This window comes from Candoia aspera, chromosome 1, assembly GCF_035149785.1.
Source record: "Candoia aspera isolate rCanAsp1 chromosome 1, rCanAsp1.hap2, whole genome shotgun sequence".
Classification (NCBI taxonomy): Eukaryota; Metazoa; Chordata; class Lepidosauria; order Squamata; family Boidae; genus Candoia; species Candoia aspera.
Genome location: NC_086153.1, coordinates 64,740,166 through 64,758,641, shown reverse-complemented (window position 1 = coordinate 64,758,641; position 18,476 = coordinate 64,740,166). Strand labels below are relative to the sequence as shown.

Genomic DNA, 18,476 nt, shown 5'->3' with positions numbered 1-18,476 from the left:
ATTATTGAATTGAAGAAACAATATTATTTTTGTACAAAACAACACATTTTTTAAAAAGAAGCAGTTCTTTTTTCAGTTATATTGTGTCTATATACTGCAAGAAGTCTCATCTAGTTTTATGTGTGTTATGTTTACAGAAATGCGTTTTCCAAACTAAAGAGAATATTGAAATCTGAACCAGAATGTTCATAGATTATTTTCCCCAGTGGCAGTTGGCTAATGAGCTTTATTCCTAAATGCCAGATAGAGGCTCTGTAACATACAGAACCAGTTTGGTCTAGTGGTTATGGCGCTGGGCTAGAAACCAGGAGATTGAGAGTTCTAGTCCCACCTTAGGCATGAAAGCCTGCTGGCTGACCTTGGGCCAGTCACTCTCTCTCAGCCCAACTCATCTCACAAGGTTGTTGTTGGGGAAAATAGGAGGAGGAAGGAGTATTTGGTATGTTCCTTGAGTTATTTATAAAAATAATAAAGGCGGGATAGAGAATAAATAAATTAACTTGGATAAAAACATGCCACAAAATACTTGTGTGTACTCAGTTTTAGTACAGGTGAACCAAAGGACAAATTAAATGTTTAAAAAAACAAATACGCTGCAGCTTCTTATGGGAGCTTCTAATTTTTATGTGATTAAGTATATTTAAATCTTTTTACTTTCTAATTAAAAAACAGGAGTTGATCTTCTGGTGGACCAGCCATTCTCACTTGAAACTTTGACATCTTTAGTAGAGCTTACTCGTTTTGAAACTTTGACACCACGATTCTCAGCTACAGTTCCACCGTGCTGGGTTGAAGTGCAGCAAGAACAGCAGCAAAGACGACATCCACAACACTTGCACCAGCAGCATCACGGGGATGCAGCTCAACATACACGGACTTGGAAATTGCAAACTGATAGGTAAATCATTCATGATAGAACATTACCAAGAGATTCCCTCATTTATTTAAATGTTGAATCTTCTGATATTGTGAGTTAGAGATGGAATTCCCTAGTAGGAGGTTTGTATTGCATTACATATAAAGACTGGAGGGTGATACTTTCTACAAATTAGTTTTAAATCTAGAATATTGAGGTAGCGCACAGGGCTAAAATCTGTATAAAAGAACAATATCTAGTGGTGTGCAAACATTTCAAATTTCAACCATTTCAACTCACAATGTCCTGTTTTGAATGCTAAACATATTACTCCTTATTTTGGAACTGTTTTGAGTTTAAGATACTCTTTTAGTGCTTGCAAAATGATCAGACCATTTTACAATTAAACATGCCGTGTAACACTTGAAATGGGGCATTTTAAATCAAAAACAGTTCAAATTCAAAACGTTCTATACACCCCTAAAAGTGTTTCAACTTGAAAATGAAATACATCTTAAGTTATTGAATTAGATAGTCTTTTTAAATTAGGATCATATTAAAATAGAGAAATTGGAACGTTATAAATGTTCATATTTTCTCATTGTACAGATCAAAAAATGAATTAGAGCTCTTTATCTCTTAAACGTACATAATAACTTATTTTCTTTCCCCACCTTCTCTCTTTTTAGCAACAGCTGGGATGAACATGTCTTTGAACTGGTTTTGCCGAAAGCCTGCATGGTTGGACATGTGGATTTCAAATTTGTTTTGAATTCAAGTATCACAAACATTCCACAGATTCAAGTGACTTTATTGAAAAATAAAGCTCCTGGCTTAGGGAAAGTCAATGGTAAGAGAATGGGTGAACAATTTGCTTTGATTCTTAATATTTAAATATTTCAAGATAGCATTATTAAACCATCAATATTGGGAATAAATAAAAGCATTGAAACTGTTAGAGCATTTTTAAAATCAAACTCTGTTGAAAAAAATGGTAATTTAATGTCAAGTTGGGGTCTCCAGTCTAAGTTGGAAAATAGTATTGTCTTGATTCGGTAGATATTCTTAGAAAATATAATGAGTGAACAGAGTCCCATGGTAAACAGTTCAGAAAGCGGTAGGTGCTACTGCATGTCAAGATAAGGTAATATCTCCTTTCTTGAATAAATATTTTTGCTTGTTTTAAAAATGGGGCAAATGTTATAAATGCTAATTTAAATTTTGTTTTGTGTAACAGAACTTCATTTCAGTCCTATTTTCAAATGTTTATTAGCACTTTACAGCTAAGACACATTTGTCTTAATGCTTTTTAAGCATCCAAGAATTTTGTGAAACTTAAAGATTTGAGATGAATAGATTCTGATAACATGACAATTTCCATTTCTCAGTTTTAATGCTTTACTAATAATTGCCCCAACAAACCCACACTCCTATCAATACCGTAATAGCATTGGTGATCATATTGAATAATATTTAATTTTAATTAAATCGAACTTAGTTTTTATCCTGACCCTGCCCACTGTTAGAGTACAGGTCTTAATGTGCCACTCAAAGGCCAAGAGATTGTGCATTCCAAGCACCGATTGTTTCAAGGTTCATGGCTGTTTTTAAAATATTTTTATAACACATCTACAACATGTTATGTAATAAAACTATGCTCCAAAAGAGATTGAGCTATTTAAAAATTCTGAAAGCTTTTTTTCCTGTGTATTTGTTCCCCAGAGGCAGCTGTAGATAGACAGATAACTTTTCCTCTGTCACCAGCTCATAATGAAATGGAAAGAAATGGAAAAACAGGGCTGGATGATTTGAATGAAGAAATGCAAAACATGGATGTAGAAGAGCCACAGTGTGAGTTTTGCTGAAGTACAGCATTATTTTAAATAGATTTGCCACATAGAAGTTTGCTAGTTGGTTAGCTATAAGTTTTAGAGGGAAGTCTAGTGAAATGAGATTTGTAAAATACTTGGTAATCTTCTGCTTCTGTGTTCTATTGGTAGTTTCCTCTCTTAGTCGAAGTTGGAAGGGACTATTTAGGCTATCAAGTCCAAACCTCTGCTCGTTGTAGAATCCAAATTAAATCATCCACAACAGATAGCTCTCAAGCCTCTAGCCCACCACTGCTCTGTTAAACTGCTCTTGCTTGAGTAAGTTCCTTTTAATATTCAGTTAGAGTTGTCTTCCTGTAACTTAAATCTATTGTTCTGTGTCCTGTACTCTAGTAGGTCCTGACCTTCTGTGTGACTTGCTTTGAGGTATTTAAATGAGTGCTATTATATCCTCCCTTTCTTCTTGTTTATCAAAACTAAGTATTCCCAGTTCTTTCCATCTCTTTTTATTCAACTCACTTTCTAGTCCTCTGTTCTTGCCCTTCTCTGAACCTGTTAAATTTTCTTAGAATCCTTCTTAAGATGTGTGTCCAAAATGATACAGAGTATTCAGATGGGCTCTGACAAAAGCAGACTAGTGTGGAAGAATTCTTTCTTGTGATTTGGCAATTATACTTGCATGATTGCAGCCTAAAATTGCATTTGCCTTCTTTGCAATCACACCACACTGCTAGCTCATACTGTCCTAACATGACACATACTCAGTTGACAATTAGCTATTGTTCCAAGATCTTTTTTGCAAGAAGCATGACCAAGCCAAGTAACTTACATTTCATGCCTGTAAGGATTGCCTATTCTAACGTACATCAGACTCGTAAGCAGGGTTTCAAAGATATCTGATTTATTGAAGAATAGTATGCAGGATCGCAAAGAAAGCTGAGAATGACGAAAGCGCAGCAAATTCAAACTACAAACCCTCTGTGCAAACAAAATCCCTCCCCCCGTAGAATCTTCTCAAGTCCACAATCCCAGGTGCTCGTAATGGTTTCTGATGGTCTGCGGGAAAAGTCCTTGAACAGAGAAAATAACCCAAACACATTCCATTGTCCTGATTTCACATACAGAGCTTGGTACAAGGTTTCACAGCAGCTCCCTCCCAAACAGAAATGCGTGTCAGCGCCATGGCATGTGAAACGTTGTTTGTTGTTGTTTATTCGTTTAGTCGCTTCCGACTCTTCGTGACTTCATGGACCAGCCCACGCCAGAGCTTCCTGTCGGTCGTCAACACCCCCAGCTCCCCCAGGGACGAGTCCGTCACCTCTAGAATATAATCCATCCATCTTGCCCTTGGTCGGCCCCTCTTCCTTTTGCCTTCCACTCTTCCTAGCATCAGCATCTTCTCCAGGGTGTCCTGTCTTCTCATTATGTGGCCAAAGTATTTCAGTTTTGCCTTGAATATCATGCCCTCAAGTGAGCAGTCTGGCTTTATTTCCTGGAGGATGGACTGGTTGGATCTTCTTGCAGTCCAAGGCACTCTCAGAATTTTCCTCCAACACCACAGTTCCAAAGCATCGATCTTCCTTCTCTCAGCCTTCCTTATGGTCCAGCTGTCTCAGCCATATGTTACTACAGGGAACACCATTGCTTTAACTATGCGGACCTTTGTTGTCAGTGTGATGTCTCTGCTCTTAACTATTTTATCGAGATTTGTCATTGCTCTTCTCCCAAGGATTAAGCGTTTTCTGATTTCCTGACTGCAGTCAGCATCTGCAGTAATCTTCGCACCTAGAAATATGAAGTCTTTCACTGCTTCTACATTTTCTCCCTCTATTTGCCAGTTATCAATCAATCTGGTTGCCATAATCTTGGTTTTTTTGAGGTTTAGCTGCAAGCCAGCTTTTGCACTTTCTTCTTTCACCTTCATCATAAGGCTCCTCAGTTCCTCTTCGCTTTCAGCCATCAAAGTGGTATCATCTGCATATCTGAGATTGTTAATGTTTCTTCCAGCGATTTTAACTCCAGCCTTGGATTCCTCAAGCCCAGCATGTCGCACGATGTGTTCTGCGTACAAGTTGAATAGGTAGGGTGAGAGTATACAGCCCTGCTGCGCTCCTTTCCCAATCTTAAACCAGTCCATTGTTCCATGGTCTGTTCTTACTGTTGCTACTTGGTCGTTATACAGATTCCTCAGGAGGCAGACAAGATGACTTGGTATCCCCATACCACTAAGAACTTGCCACAATTTGTTATGGTCCACACAGTCAAAGGCTTTAGAATAGTCAATAAAACAGAAATAAATGTTTTTCTGAAACTCCCTGGCTTTTTCCATTATCTAGCGGATATTGGCAATTTGGTCCCTAGTTCCTCTGCCTTTTCTAAACCCAGCTTGTACATCTGGCAATTCTCGCTCCATGAATTGCTGAAGTCTACCTTGCAGGATCTTGAGCATTACCTTACTGGCATGTGAAATGAGTGCCGCTGTTCGATAGTTTGAACATTCTTTCGTGTTCCCCTTTTTTGGTATGGGGATATAAGTTGATTTTTTCCAATCGGATGGCCATTCTTGTGTTTTCCAAATTTGCTGGCATATAGCATGCATTACCTTGACAGCATCATCTTGCAAGATTTTGAACAGTTCAGCTGGGATGCCGTCATCTCCTGTTGCCTTGTTATTAGCAATGCTTCTTAAGGCCCACTCAACCTCACTCTTCAGGATGTCTGGCTCTAGCTCACCGACCACACCGTCAAAGCTATCCCCGATATTGTTATCCTTCCTATACAGGTCTTCTGTATATTCTTGCCACCTTTTCTTGATCTCTTCTTCTTCTGTTAGGTCCTTGCCATCTTTGTTTTTGGATCATACCCATTTTTGCCTGGAATTTACCTCCCATGTTTCTAATTTTCTGGAAGAGGTCTCTTGTCCTTCCTATTCTCTTGTCTTCTTCCACTTCCATGCATTGCTTGTTTAAAAATAATTCCTTATCTCTTCTGGCCAACCTCTGGAATTTTGCATTTAATTGGGCATATCTCCCCCTATCACTGTTGCCTTTTGCTTTCCTTCTTTCTTGGGCTACTTCTAGTGTCTCAGCAGACAGCCATTTTGCCTTCTTGCTTTTCTCTTTCTTTGGGATGTATTTTGTTGCCGCCTCCTGAACAATGTTGCGCACTTCTGTCCATAGTTCTTCTGGGACCCTATCTACTAAGTCCAGTCCCTTAAATCTATTCTTCACCTTCACTGCATATTCCTTAGGAATATTAGTGAGCGCATATCTAGCTGATCTGTGGGTCGTCCCTAATCTCTTTAGTCTGATCCTAAATTGTGCAAGAAGAAGTTCGTGATCTGAACTACAGTCAGCTCCGGGTCTTGTTTTTACCGACTGTACAGATGTCCGCCACCTTTGGCTGCAAAGGATGTAATCAATCTGATTTCGGTGTTGTCCATCTGGTGAAGTCCATGTATAAAGCCATCTCTTAGGTTGTTGGAAGAGAGTGTTTGTTATGCAGAGTGAATTGTCTTGGCAAAATTCTATCAGCCTATGTCCTGCTTCATTTTGTTCTCCCAGGCCATACTTACCTGTAATTCGAGGTGTCATTTGACTGCCCACCTTAGCATTCCAGTCTCCTGTGATGAAAATAACATCTCTTTTAGGCGTGTTGTCCAGTAGGTGCTGCAGATCCTCATAGAACTGCTCTACTTCAGCTTCTTCAGCATTTGTGGTTGGGGCGTATATTTGGATCACTGTGATGTTAGATGGCTTGCCCTGAATTCAAATTGAGATCATTCTGTCGTTTTTTGGGTTGTATCCAAGCACTGCTTTAGCTACTTTACTATTAATTATGAAGGCTACTCCATTTCTTCTGTGGTCCTCTTGTCCACAGTAGTAGATCTGGTGGTCATTTGATGTGAAGTGGCCCATTCCAGTCCATTTCAGTTCACTGATGCCCAGAATGTCTATCTTTAATCTTGACATCTCCCCAATAACCACATCCAATTTGCCCTGGCTCATAGATCTTACATTCCAGGTTCCAATGGTGTGTTGATCCTTAGAACATCGGATTCGCCGTTCACCACCAGCACCGTCGGCTGCTAGCCGTCCTTTCGGCTTTGAGCTAGCTGTGTCATCACGTCTGGGGCTAGTTGAGCTCATCTTCTGTTCCTCCCCAGTAGCATTTTGACCATCTTCCAACCTGGAGGTCTCATCTTCCGATGGTATACCGACATATCTCTGGTTGTACTGATCCATTTAGTTTTCACGGCAAGAATACTGGGGTGGGTTGCCATTACCTTCCCCAGGGATCGCATTTAGTCTGACCTCTTTGTCATGACCTTCCCGTCTTGGGTGGCCCTTCACGGTTTAGCTCATGGCATCATTGAGGTGCTCAAGCTCCAGCACCACGACAAGGTAATGATCCTTTGATTTGAAACATTACAATGTATAAACTACATTGAAACAGTGAACATGACAATCCCTGTGTGTTTGACTTTCCTTTTCATTTGTTAAATTATTTGCAGTCCATTTCACTAGCTTATTAAACTTATTTTGAATTTTATTTCCATTGTCTAAGGTATTAGCTATCTAATCCAATTTTGTATTATCTCAAATGTGATCATCATTCCCTTTACTGCCCAAATTATAAATAGAAATATTGAAGAATAAAACACCTAGGACTCATCCTTGTTCCACCCCATTTATTACCTCTCTCCAAATTAATGAGAAATTATAATGAGCATTTTAATACAATTTTTGAGCTAGCTATGTATCTAATTAATTGTGATATAATCCAACTCCCACTAGTTTGCTAATCAGAATGTCATAGGGTACTTTGTTAAATGCTTTCTTTGAAGTCATAGTATATTATATCTACAGCATTCCCACTGTCAAGGAAGTTACCCCATCCAAAAAAGAGATATGGTTAGTCTGCATTCTTTTCAAGGTGCTTACAGATTGATTCTTTTAATGAATTGCTCTAGAATCCTCTCAGGTGTCAATGTCTAACTGGTCTGCAGTTTGTATTTGTCCAGTCATCTTGCACTTCACCAGTTCCCAAGGATTTGTACCTAGGATTTAACTTACTTAAACTTATTTAAAGTAAAAAGGTATTCCCTGAACATGTTTATCAGTCTCATGTTTAAGTCCTGTCTTTTATCCTGCTCTTCACAATTTATTGGCGCCACAAAGTCTTTTATTGGAGAAAACTAAGCCAGATAAGAGTTGAATAGCTCTGTCTTTTATTTTTTACCTTCTTCACTGAGCACGTGATATAATGATGCTTTTCTGTCCCTTTTATTTTGAACAGGCTGTTTTTGTTACTCTTTATCATCCTTTGCTAACCTTTAGCTCATTCTGAGGTTTTGCTTTCCTGACATTAGCTTTATAGTTCTGCACTACCTGTCTGTGCTCTTCCTTTGTGACTTGACCTTTTTTTGATTTTCAAAATAACATCTTTTTTTGTTTATGGATCTTCACTAAGCCTCATTGGGTTTTTTTATTGTGTCTCATTTTTATTCATGGGAATTACGTATCTCTCTTAGGAATTCCCACCCATCTTGGACTCCATTTCCCATTCTCTAACTGGTCTAGAATGCAGCTGTACAGGATTTGGGCACTGCACAATATGGCTATGTAACACCTTAGGAGTGGCACTGGCTCCTAACAAGTTTCCAGGTGCAACTGGAATGCAAAAGGCTAGGTTATTTGTGGGACTGCTTGTCTTTATTTATTTCTGCTCACCCAACCAAAACTGGCAAGGTTGGCATGCTCCAAGTCACTTTTGTTAGGAGAAGTCAACTTGTAGGATCTAGGAGTCATATGTAGTACCTGCAGCACATCCCCCCAGGCATCCAGTTGTCTCCAACCCTCTTGGTCGTCTTTTATGGGACGTTAAAGACCTAGATGTTGCCTCAGGCATTTGGGATGGGAGATTAAACCAGCCTTATTGGTGGGTCTGTCTTGTGCTTGTCTTTACTGATTGAAAAAGGAATGATTTTAGACCCTGGGTGTATGTTACATTGTTATTTTGGATGTTTATTTTGCTATGTATGTATGTACATATCTATTGTTCTTTGGTTTTAACCCTCTATCCACCACTTAGGATTACTCTTGTGATATGAGTGGCTATATAAACTGTATGTATGTATGTATAAATAAAGCAAGCAAGCAAGCAAGCTTCTCCTATCCTGAGATCCTACTTATCACTGCTATGAATTTATTAAAATTTGCTTTACCTCATTCATTTAAATATGAATTAATTTATTAGAATAAATTTACTGCTGTACATTCATTCTGATAATCAGAGTTGGTAGCCAAATCCTGGAGTTTCAGAAATCTTCCCATAAGCAGCTCAGTAAATAAAAACATCCAAGTTTCACTATTTGCCAGAAAGAACCAGTAGAAATTACTGTAACACAGAGAATCAAAAGAATAGAAAGTTTTATCAGTTCCTTGAAAACAATCCAGGAAGGGAGTTCAACACAGTAATCAGATTGCTAATGCTACTCATTTACTTTCTATTTTTGCTTCATAAATAAGTAACATTGAAGTATGATTTTCTTTGACAACTTGTCCCATTCCATTGACAGGTTTATATTACTGTAACTCTTTGAACTTATCCTCCTACTGAAAGGAATGCTAATAGTATAGCATTAGTAGTATAGTATAAGTATTTGCAGTACATATTGTCCTGTAGCTTTATATTTCCCTATTATACTGATGAGAGAAGAATTTTTGATACTCAGTGGTGTAACAATTTCACTTTGGATGTGTAGTTAGAAGAGAGAATGGATGAAGCCCTCCAGCTCTTTTAAATGCTAATGCAATTTGCTCCCCTTATAAGGTTCCAGGGAGATCTTACTTTATCCTGAACTTAAAATAAATTAATGAACATTGGAATAAACTGAATCTCTACCTCTTAAAAAATAATCATTCAGGCATTATAATTTGAATATAAGGCCACTTAGTATGCTAGTACTGGAGACAACAAATATGCTAATAATTTTGTATTCAGTGTAAGAGAACTGACTTTCTAAAAATATTAGGCTCATGAATGATAGATTTGAAAGAAACTTGACAGAGCATAACAATCTACACTACAAACATGGAAGTACTGAAGGCAATTCTAATTTATGTTTATAATGAATCATGAAAAGAAAAAAGGTAATGAATTGAATACTTTTCATTTAAATGGATAGATTTAAAAAAACCTCACTAAATAGAAAAGCAAAATGAGAGAAGAGTTGGCTTTTCAAGAACATTTGAATAACATGCACTACTTCCAGTGTTATTATTTTAAAGAAATTATTTTATAAGAAACTATATATCATTAACTGTTGTTTGCTATTATCAGTGTAATTTTACTTTTTAAATACTTTTTTTTAAAGGCTTTCGGCTATGTCCCTTTTTAGAAGATCATAAAGAAGATATTTTGTGTGGACCGGTATGGTTGGCTACTGGACTTGATTTATCAGGACATGCTGGAATGTTGACACTCACCAGTCCAAAGCTTGTAAAAGGTGACACTCTTGCCAAAATACTTTGGGGAACAAATATATAAAAAGAAGTGATTAGATGCAGATCTGATATTTAGAGTTGATGCCTGATATTTTAAATTTAAATATTTTTTGGTAAAAAGTTGGCTGATAAGTCTTTCTACTTCATGCGTGTGTAATAAGTCTTAAAGAATTGATTTATTTTCTTACGTCTGTTTGTTTTATTCTAGGCATGGCAGGTGGCAAATACCGTTCATTTTTAATTCATGTGAAAGCAGTGAATGACAGAGTAACAGAAGAAATCTGCAATGGAGGAATCTGGCCTGTTTTAAGGATACCATCTCTAAAACCTCAAAATAGCAAGGGCCATTCACTCGCATCACTTTTAGCAAAAGTTGCAGCAGGCAAGGTATTTAAATAATATATAGACAAAGCATGGTCAAAATAATATTGCTTTAGTAGTTGCCTATGGCTGCTGTCTTGTTAGGATTGAAGTGTCAGGCGTGTAATTGCAATGTAGATACAAAATTAATATAAGATTAAGATTACTAGGAGTAAAATAATTGTGTGTGAAATTTACAATTCTGGTGAAATATCCACCAGCAAAACCAATTTTTCAAAGAATCAAAGAGTTTTGGAATTGGAAGGTACTGATCCAGTCCGAGTGCCTGCTCAGTGCAAGACCCATTGGATACAGCTGACAAATACCATCCAGCCTCTGTTTGAAGATCTCTAGTAAAGGAGAACTTGTTCTATTTCCAGTTATATAGTCAGGAAGTTCTTCTAGATGTTTATCCCGAACCTGCTTCCCTGAAGTTTTAGCCCATTGGCTCTTAGCCTGCCTTGTTGTCAGGCCCAGCCCAAGAACAATGAAAAATCAATCCAGTCAAACTTTAGTTCTTTATTTGCTCACACTGTATAGACAGAATCTTGCCAGACTAAAGCAACTCTACCTAACCTAAGGGGATATAACTTGGGAAAATTCTAGGGTGGAGCTATTCTGAATCTCTTAGTTTTCCCACAATCACTTCCTGGACTGTGTTTCCTCTTATCTTGTCCTCTTCCTTGGAATGTGCTGCCTCCTTCCTGAAAACCAGCATCATTACTGAAATCCACCACACCTGTAGTGGAATAGAGATTAAGTCCATTCCCTCTCCCGTGTGACAGTCCCTCAGATATTTGACCCTAACCCTATCACATCTCCTCCAGTCATATTTTCTGGATGTTAAACATACCCAGATCCCATAACCATGCCTCATAAGGCTTGGATTCCAGATCCTTCACCATGTTGATAATCTGCTGAATTTGCTCCAATTTGTCACCATCCTTTTTGAACTGTTATGTCCAGAACTGGATATAGTGTTCCAGATGGGGTCTGACTAAGGTAGAGTATGGTGGTATAGTTACTTCCCATGATTTGAACTCTGCTCCTGTTAATGTACTCCAAAATAGAATTTGTCCTTTTAGCATCTGCTTAATAGTGGTGGCTCAAATTTCACTTACGGTTGACAAAAGGACCCAGGCACCCAGCCTTATTACAACTCTGGGTGGAATATGATATACAAAAAGTGCAAAAAGAGCATCAGAAGAAAAACAACCACATCTCACAAATCAGACAACTCACAAGAGGCCCACTATCCACTTGAGCTCAAGGCCTGGGAAAAGAGCCTGCTTTATTTAGATGAGCCGTTAAGGGCTCATCTAAATAAAGTCAGGGTGGGGACTCTTTGAAGGACTGGTCATCTGATGCAGAAAAGCCTCATCTGTATCTTCTTCCAGCCCAGGTGGTCTGTAAGAAACTCCTTATCATTTTTGTTTTTCTCTCTCTTTTTTTCTTATGCAAATATTTTCAATGGGGTTTCCATTCTCCAATTCCTGGATTTCTGAGCAAGTATATATTTGCTTAACTACAGTCTAACATTCCCACCCTTTCTGTTGGGTCTGTTCCTTTTGAATAAATGATAGCCTTCTAGTGCTGTGCACCAATCATAAGAATCATCCCACCAAGTTTCTGTGATGCCTGTCACATCATATTTACCTTCCTAAGTTAGCATGTCTGGTTCTTTTACTTTTTATTTCTCATATTCTGTGTTTAGAAGAATCTGAGATTTTGAGTGGGATCACTACTGGTCTCTCTGTTGTAGTTTCCTGTGGAACGCTGAGACCCTGGACTGGTCTCCTGTTTCACCCTTTGTATTCTGCTTTCCTGACTCCAGTCCTTTCCTGCATGTTTGGTTCTGAGTTTTTGCTTCCCTTCCCCTTTTGTTCTGGTTTAATGGTATCCTAATAAGACTATCAGGGCTCCTGCCAAACACTTCACAATCTTTGAAGTTCTTCATGAAGGACCATAGGCCATTATGTAGAATCCAAACCCTTCTCAGCAACACCATATGCATAGCCAGTTATTGACTTCTAGGACCCCTTTTTTTCCTTCTTTTTGTACCATAACTGGAAAGACTGATGAAACAACTGTACATGCTCCCAGTTCCTTCACATTTGTACCCAGCCTTGTAGTGTTCAAAAGGTTATTTCTGGTTGTGTTATTTGACCCTACAAAAGGAAAATACAGGTAGAACTCTCTCCTCAAGTCTCTTTATGTTCTCGGAAACAAGCTTGCACTTGCAGCATGTGTAGTTTGGGTCTTCAGGCAGGAAGGCAAAAGTTGCACACAATTTGCAAGTCATCATCCCTCCTGTCCATGTTTCATGGAGCCTCCCCTGCCAAGTACCCTAGCCAAGCTTTCATGTAAAATCTTCCCTGTTCCTTCTCCATTTACTTGCTCTGGTTGCATGGCAGCCTGGATTGGAAGGAGGAGGAGGAGGCCAAACTTCTATTCTCACCCCCTTGCCAAGCTTGTGTTTGCTTTCCTTGTTCTTCCCCTTTCATTTTCTTAGCACTTTCCAAAATGCTCCAGAAGGTTGGGAGATTCTCTAGGGCAGATTTGGGGCAGAAGTGGGTTGAAACAGAAAGGAAAGCAAAGAGAATACATATTGCATATGTGGTAATCCATGTGTATATTATTTGGTATAGCCTTTAGAATTTTATACATGGATTAGACCATATTTGAAATAAAATACTTTGTATTTTGCACTGAACTATTTTTTCATTCTGAATTCATGCCTGTATTGAACCATAAAGCTATAGTGGCTGCATTCGCACATTATGCTTAACTGCATTTAGTACACAGTGAATGGGCAGAAGCAAGTTGCCCTGATCCTTGGGCAGTGTCATGGGGAAGAAAGAGAAAGTTTTTACTTCCACTTTTGCTTGACTGTAATGGCTACTTTCAAACAAGCCAATTCAATTAATGGTTATAGAAGCTGGTTTTTCAGTTAACCATAATCAAAATTAACCACAGTTCTAACCTCCACCCAACAATGTTAGTTTAGTCTAACATAATATAGAAGCTTTCAAACTAAACATTCCTGGCTGTTCAGGAAATGGATAGGAGACACATGCAATTTAAGGGCCACTGCAGCCTGTTTGTAACATGCTAACATGGATTTACCATGGCATGTGAATATTGTCATATTTTTTCAGAAGGTGATATTCTTTGATACGCTTAACTGCTGAACCCAGTTAAAATGGTACCCAGACCTAACATTGGTGGGATAGTGGCAATTTAATGGAGGACATGAGACAGCTTCTGTTAATAATGCTGTATTGTTTTCTAACCATCTCCTCTTATGTAGCTGATAAAAAAATATTAAATAGATCTCTCTCTCTCTGAACTTCTTTGTTTTTTGATAGTTCTGTCTTCACAGTGGCGTTGTTAAGAACATTGTAACAATATAATATGCTTACATATTGAGAAGTATAATAACACTTGGTACAATGATGCTCAAATTATTTTTGCATAAAACAACCTTTAAATGATTTGGATTTGAATGAATGAATATGATTTGGTTTATTAGTTGATAATAATGTTAAATAAATTTCCTAATCTGGGAAAATGAAAAATACTTGTATGCTTGCAGAGTATGACTTCAAATAAATGAGTGTGCTGTTGTTTTTAAAAAAAATAGGACAAGTCTTCTAATAAAGCAGAAACCAGCACTTCCTCACGGAAATCCGACAACCTACGAGGATGTGATTTGCTGCAAGAAGTCTCTGTAACTATTAGAAGATTTAAAAAAACATCTATTTCAAAGGAAAGGTTAGTTGGTTATCAGTGAGTATATTTTGTAAGTCCATTTTTAAGCATACATTCAAAGAGAATTGAGGATTAATGCTTATTATTATTATTATTATTATTATTATTATTGAGATACATTATATCTCAAACAATAATATATAAGATAATGGCAGTCCAACTATGTTGACTATAAAAATAAAACTTTAACATTAAAATTATATAGAAAACCTATATTAGAACCAATCTTTTTTTCCCCTCAAGTCAGATTTGACTTTTGACAACTATACTGACAAGTCCATGCAGTTTTCTAGGCAACATTTTTGGAAGTAGTTTGCCTCTGCCTTCTTTCTACAGCTGAGACAGAGTGATGGCCCAAAGTCACCCAGTTGGCTTTTATGCCTAAGGCAGGACTAGAAATCAAGGTGTCCTGCTCCTCGTCCAGCATCTCAACCACTAGACTAAACTGGCTTGCTCTATAATAGAATGTGTTGATGGGGGAAAAAAAACCTTTCAGAAAATTAAGCATTTATAGAATAGTAACAGAAAGAACACACTTAAGTTCTTCTACCCTAGCCTCTTTTGCTTGTTGAACTGTGCAGGAGATGACAGTGTGGCCATCTTGTGATCATAGCTACCTTCAAGTTATCTGATCAAGAGTTCTCTTAACATGTTGTTTAAGTAACATGGGTTTCTATAACAAGACCAGTTTTGAATTTCAAATCTAAGAGGTAAAGCAGTTTCAGGATTCTTTAAAGAGACATTAGAGAGAAACCATAAGCTTCTATTCCTCCTTCTTGAAAAACTTAGCACTGCAAATAATAAAAAGTAATGTAATTGGGTGGGTGACCTTGGGCCAGTCACACACACACAGCCCAACTCACGTCACAGGGTTCTTGTGGGGAAAATAGGAGGAGGAAGGAGTATTTGGTATGTTTGCCGCCTTGAGTTATTTATAAAAATAATAAAGGTGGGATATAAAAATAATAATAAATATTAGCTTACTCCCAGATCAATGATTAACTTCCTTCTTATTTATTGTATATTATCTCTTTTCTAGAGTTCAGAGGTGTGCTATGTTACAATTTTCAGAATTTCATGAAAGACTTCTTAACAGCCTTTGCAAAAAGGCAGAAGATGGAGTTGTCACAGAACATGCTCAAAGTCTTGTATTAGATATCTTATGTTGGCTAGCAGGAGTTCAGTCCAATGGACCGGGGAGGTAAAAAAAAAAAAAAAAGGAGATCCTTACCAAAACCCTTACCTTTATTAGAAGTGTTCTCAAAAGTAATGATTGAGTTGTAAAGTCTACTTTTGTTTTTAATGTTTTAGTTCAAAAGAAGCAAATGAGAGCTTGTTGTCTAAAACAAGGATGTGTCTTTTCAATATAGTTCGAGTATGCTTCTTTGAAGCAGGGCGAAGCATAGCACATAAATGCGCACGGTTTCTAGCTCTTTGCATAAGGTAATGATGTTATTTGTTTTTTCAACTTAAAGTTTTCTTTCAATTGAATATTCTAGCTAACATGGTGTAAAACATATTAACATACATGATCTTTTAGAGAGAAATTTAGCATTTCATAGCGCAATCCTGTGTCTGTCTACTTGGAAGCCACTTCCACCAAATGTAGTACTCCCAGATTAAGCCTTTCTCTGCTGAGACACTCATGGATGTAAAAAAATTCTGAATAATTTCTGCTAATGAACAAAATATTAAAATTGATTATATATTTTTGTAGTAATGGGAAATTTGAACCAAGTCAGCAAGGATTTAGCTCAGTACTTCTGAAGGCTTTGCTTGGCAATATATCTTATTTACCTGCAGCTGCAACTGGAGGTAAGATTAAGGTTTTTGTTTTTGAAATCAAATTTGCTTTCTTCTGATTCTACCAGTTTTTGTTTATTTAATGTTTCTCATTCTACTGCAGTGCTGCTGTTCTGTTTTATCTTAGTACTAATTTTGAGTTTCACTTATTAGGCAGTTCTGTTCTGAGTGTATGTTTCTCTTTGCCATAAGCTAGGAATGCTGCCTGAACAGATACCAATGCAAACTTACTAAAGCTTGCTAAAATTGATTAAAAGTATATTTTATTGAATGGATTTTGTCAGTGTTCCACAAACATATAGCTAAAGATGGCTTTTGTGACTACTTAAGGCTGAACATCTATTTGTGTTCCTTTTAGGTTCTGTGTATTGGTATTTTGTTTTGCTGAATTACGTAAAGGATGAAGATTTAGCTGGCTGCAGTACTACTTGTGCTTCCCTGCTAACTGCAGTCTCTAGACAATTACAGGATCGATTAACACCCATGGAAGCACTACTTCAAACAAGGTAATAGGGAAAAAATGTATCACTTTTCAGTCATTCATTCAATTGCTAAGTCTGCCCACTTGCCAATGACTGTGGGTGCTTACAGAGGGTTAAAATGAAATAATATCAGTTAAGAACCATAATAAAACCATTATGCTAGGGGAGAAAAAAACACAACAATTAAGCAAAACAGTCACAAGTGGCAGAATTACATAATGTCCTGGCCCAATGCCTGTGTTACAAGCAAGCTATTTAAGGCATTCCTAAAGGATAGGTCTGGGGCCATATAGGCCTTGGAAGGGAATGCTGTTTCAAAGGGCAGGTGCAATGGCATGGAGGGCATATCTCCTAGGTATGACATTGTTTAATAGACAGTAGCTGAAGCATGCCTGCCCTGTCAGGTCTTACAGGACAGGCAGAGATGATTGGAAAGAGGCAGTCCTGCAAATACCCAGATCTTGTGCCACAGGCTTTATACATGACCACCAATACCTTTGATTGCACCCAAAAGCCCACTAGTAACTAGCATGCTGTAGCTTGCATAATAGAGGTGTTTATTTAGTTATTTGTTTTTCAAATTGTATCACTGCCCATCTCCCCCAAAAAGAGGGACCCGGGGCATTTTACAATAAAACTAACATTAAAACCGTGAACATACAAAAATAAAATACAAATTGCCAATATAAATAGAAGATAAAAATAAGTATAAAATCCAAGTGGTGATAAGGTCTAATTCAATGAGGAGGGCTCTAAGGTGCCAGCCACCCCCAGGAAGAACTACTCCCCTTCCCACCCCAGGCGAGGCAGCAGAGCCAGGTCTTCAAGATATTCCGGAAGGCCTTCCTCACCTCCCGGGGGCAGAGTGTTCCAGAGGGCGGGAGCCACTGCAGAGAAGGCCCGTTTCCTGGACCCCGCCAAATGAAATTCTCTTACCGACGGCGTCCGTAGCATGCCCTCTCTGCATGATCGGGTGGGACAGGTTGATGTAATGGGGAAGAGGCGGTCCCTCAGGTAGGCTGGCCCCATGCCATGTAGGGCTTTAAAGGTGATAACCAACACCTTGAATTGGACCCCGAAGCAAACGGGCACCCAGTGCAGATCACGCAGCAGTGGTGTCACATGTGCCCTTCTAGGAGCACCAGTAATTGCCTGCACAGCCACATTCTGGACCAGCTGAAGCTTCCAGATACCCTTCAAGAGTAGCCCCATGTAGCGCACATTTCAATAATCTATATGGGAGATGACCAGGGCGTGAGTGAGCTTACCAAAGAACACCTATAGTCACTTGTGATGCTGCATTTTGGTGAGCTTTTTAAACTCACACTTTTTAGTACTTATCCTTTGTATTTGAAATAAGTAATGTTAGGCATGTTGCTTTATGTTTGCCTTGCTTTTAAATAGCAATATATGAATATACTTCATGGAAATGTCTGTTAGTTTCTTGTTTCTTAAACACTAAAGCTTTGGGGAAAATATTTAGTAGTCCTGTTCATTCAGATCCTAATAGCTATACATTCTATTGATTTTGTCCCATGAATCAAATTTGCATTTCTTCACATCACCTAATATCCTGCATTACTTTGCTTTTCAGGTATGGATTATATAGTTCACCTTTTGATCCGGTGCTCTTTGATTTGGAAATGAGTGGTTCTTCTTGTAAGAATATATATAATAGCAGCATTGGCGTTCAGTCAGATGAAATTGATTTATCTGATGTTCTCTCAGGTAAGCCCATGTATCTGCTTGTAACTATGTAGCTGAAAGGTCATTTTATAATCAGTATTGTTTGCTTTTGGCAACAACATGGTTACAGAATCTTCATGTTGCAATTTGTCATTGTAGAGATACTTAAATTAACTGTGTT

The 18,476-nt window shown here is 38.0% G+C and overlaps 2 protein-coding genes across 7 annotated transcripts in view; both read left to right on the top strand.

The window, feature by feature from the left end:
* The window catches only part of BIRC6 (baculoviral IAP repeat containing 6), a 183,557-nt gene that overhangs the window by 44,080 nt on the left and 121,001 nt on the right, over positions 1-18,476 (top strand). For all 6 annotated transcript variants that reach the window (XM_063305522.1, XM_063305550.1, XM_063305531.1 and 3 more), the window contains exons 12-22: positions 673-898; positions 1,546-1,706; positions 2,579-2,707; positions 10,064-10,195; positions 10,402-10,580; positions 14,197-14,327; positions 15,364-15,525; positions 15,636-15,767; positions 16,042-16,139; positions 16,486-16,633; positions 18,204-18,337. In XM_063305522.1, the coding sequence (XP_063161592.1) occupies positions 673-898; positions 1,546-1,706; positions 2,579-2,707; positions 10,064-10,195; positions 10,402-10,580; positions 14,197-14,327; positions 15,364-15,525; positions 15,636-15,767; positions 16,042-16,139; positions 16,486-16,633; positions 18,204-18,337 (1,632 nt within the window). The remainder of the gene's footprint in view (positions 1-672; positions 899-1,545; positions 1,707-2,578; positions 2,708-10,063; positions 10,196-10,401; positions 10,581-14,196; positions 14,328-15,363; positions 15,526-15,635; positions 15,768-16,041; positions 16,140-16,485; positions 16,634-18,203; positions 18,338-18,476) is intronic.
* YIPF4 (Yip1 domain family member 4) overlaps positions 1-18,476 on the top strand; it is a 93,173-nt gene that overhangs the window by 60,485 nt on the left and 14,212 nt on the right. The window lies entirely within an intron of this gene.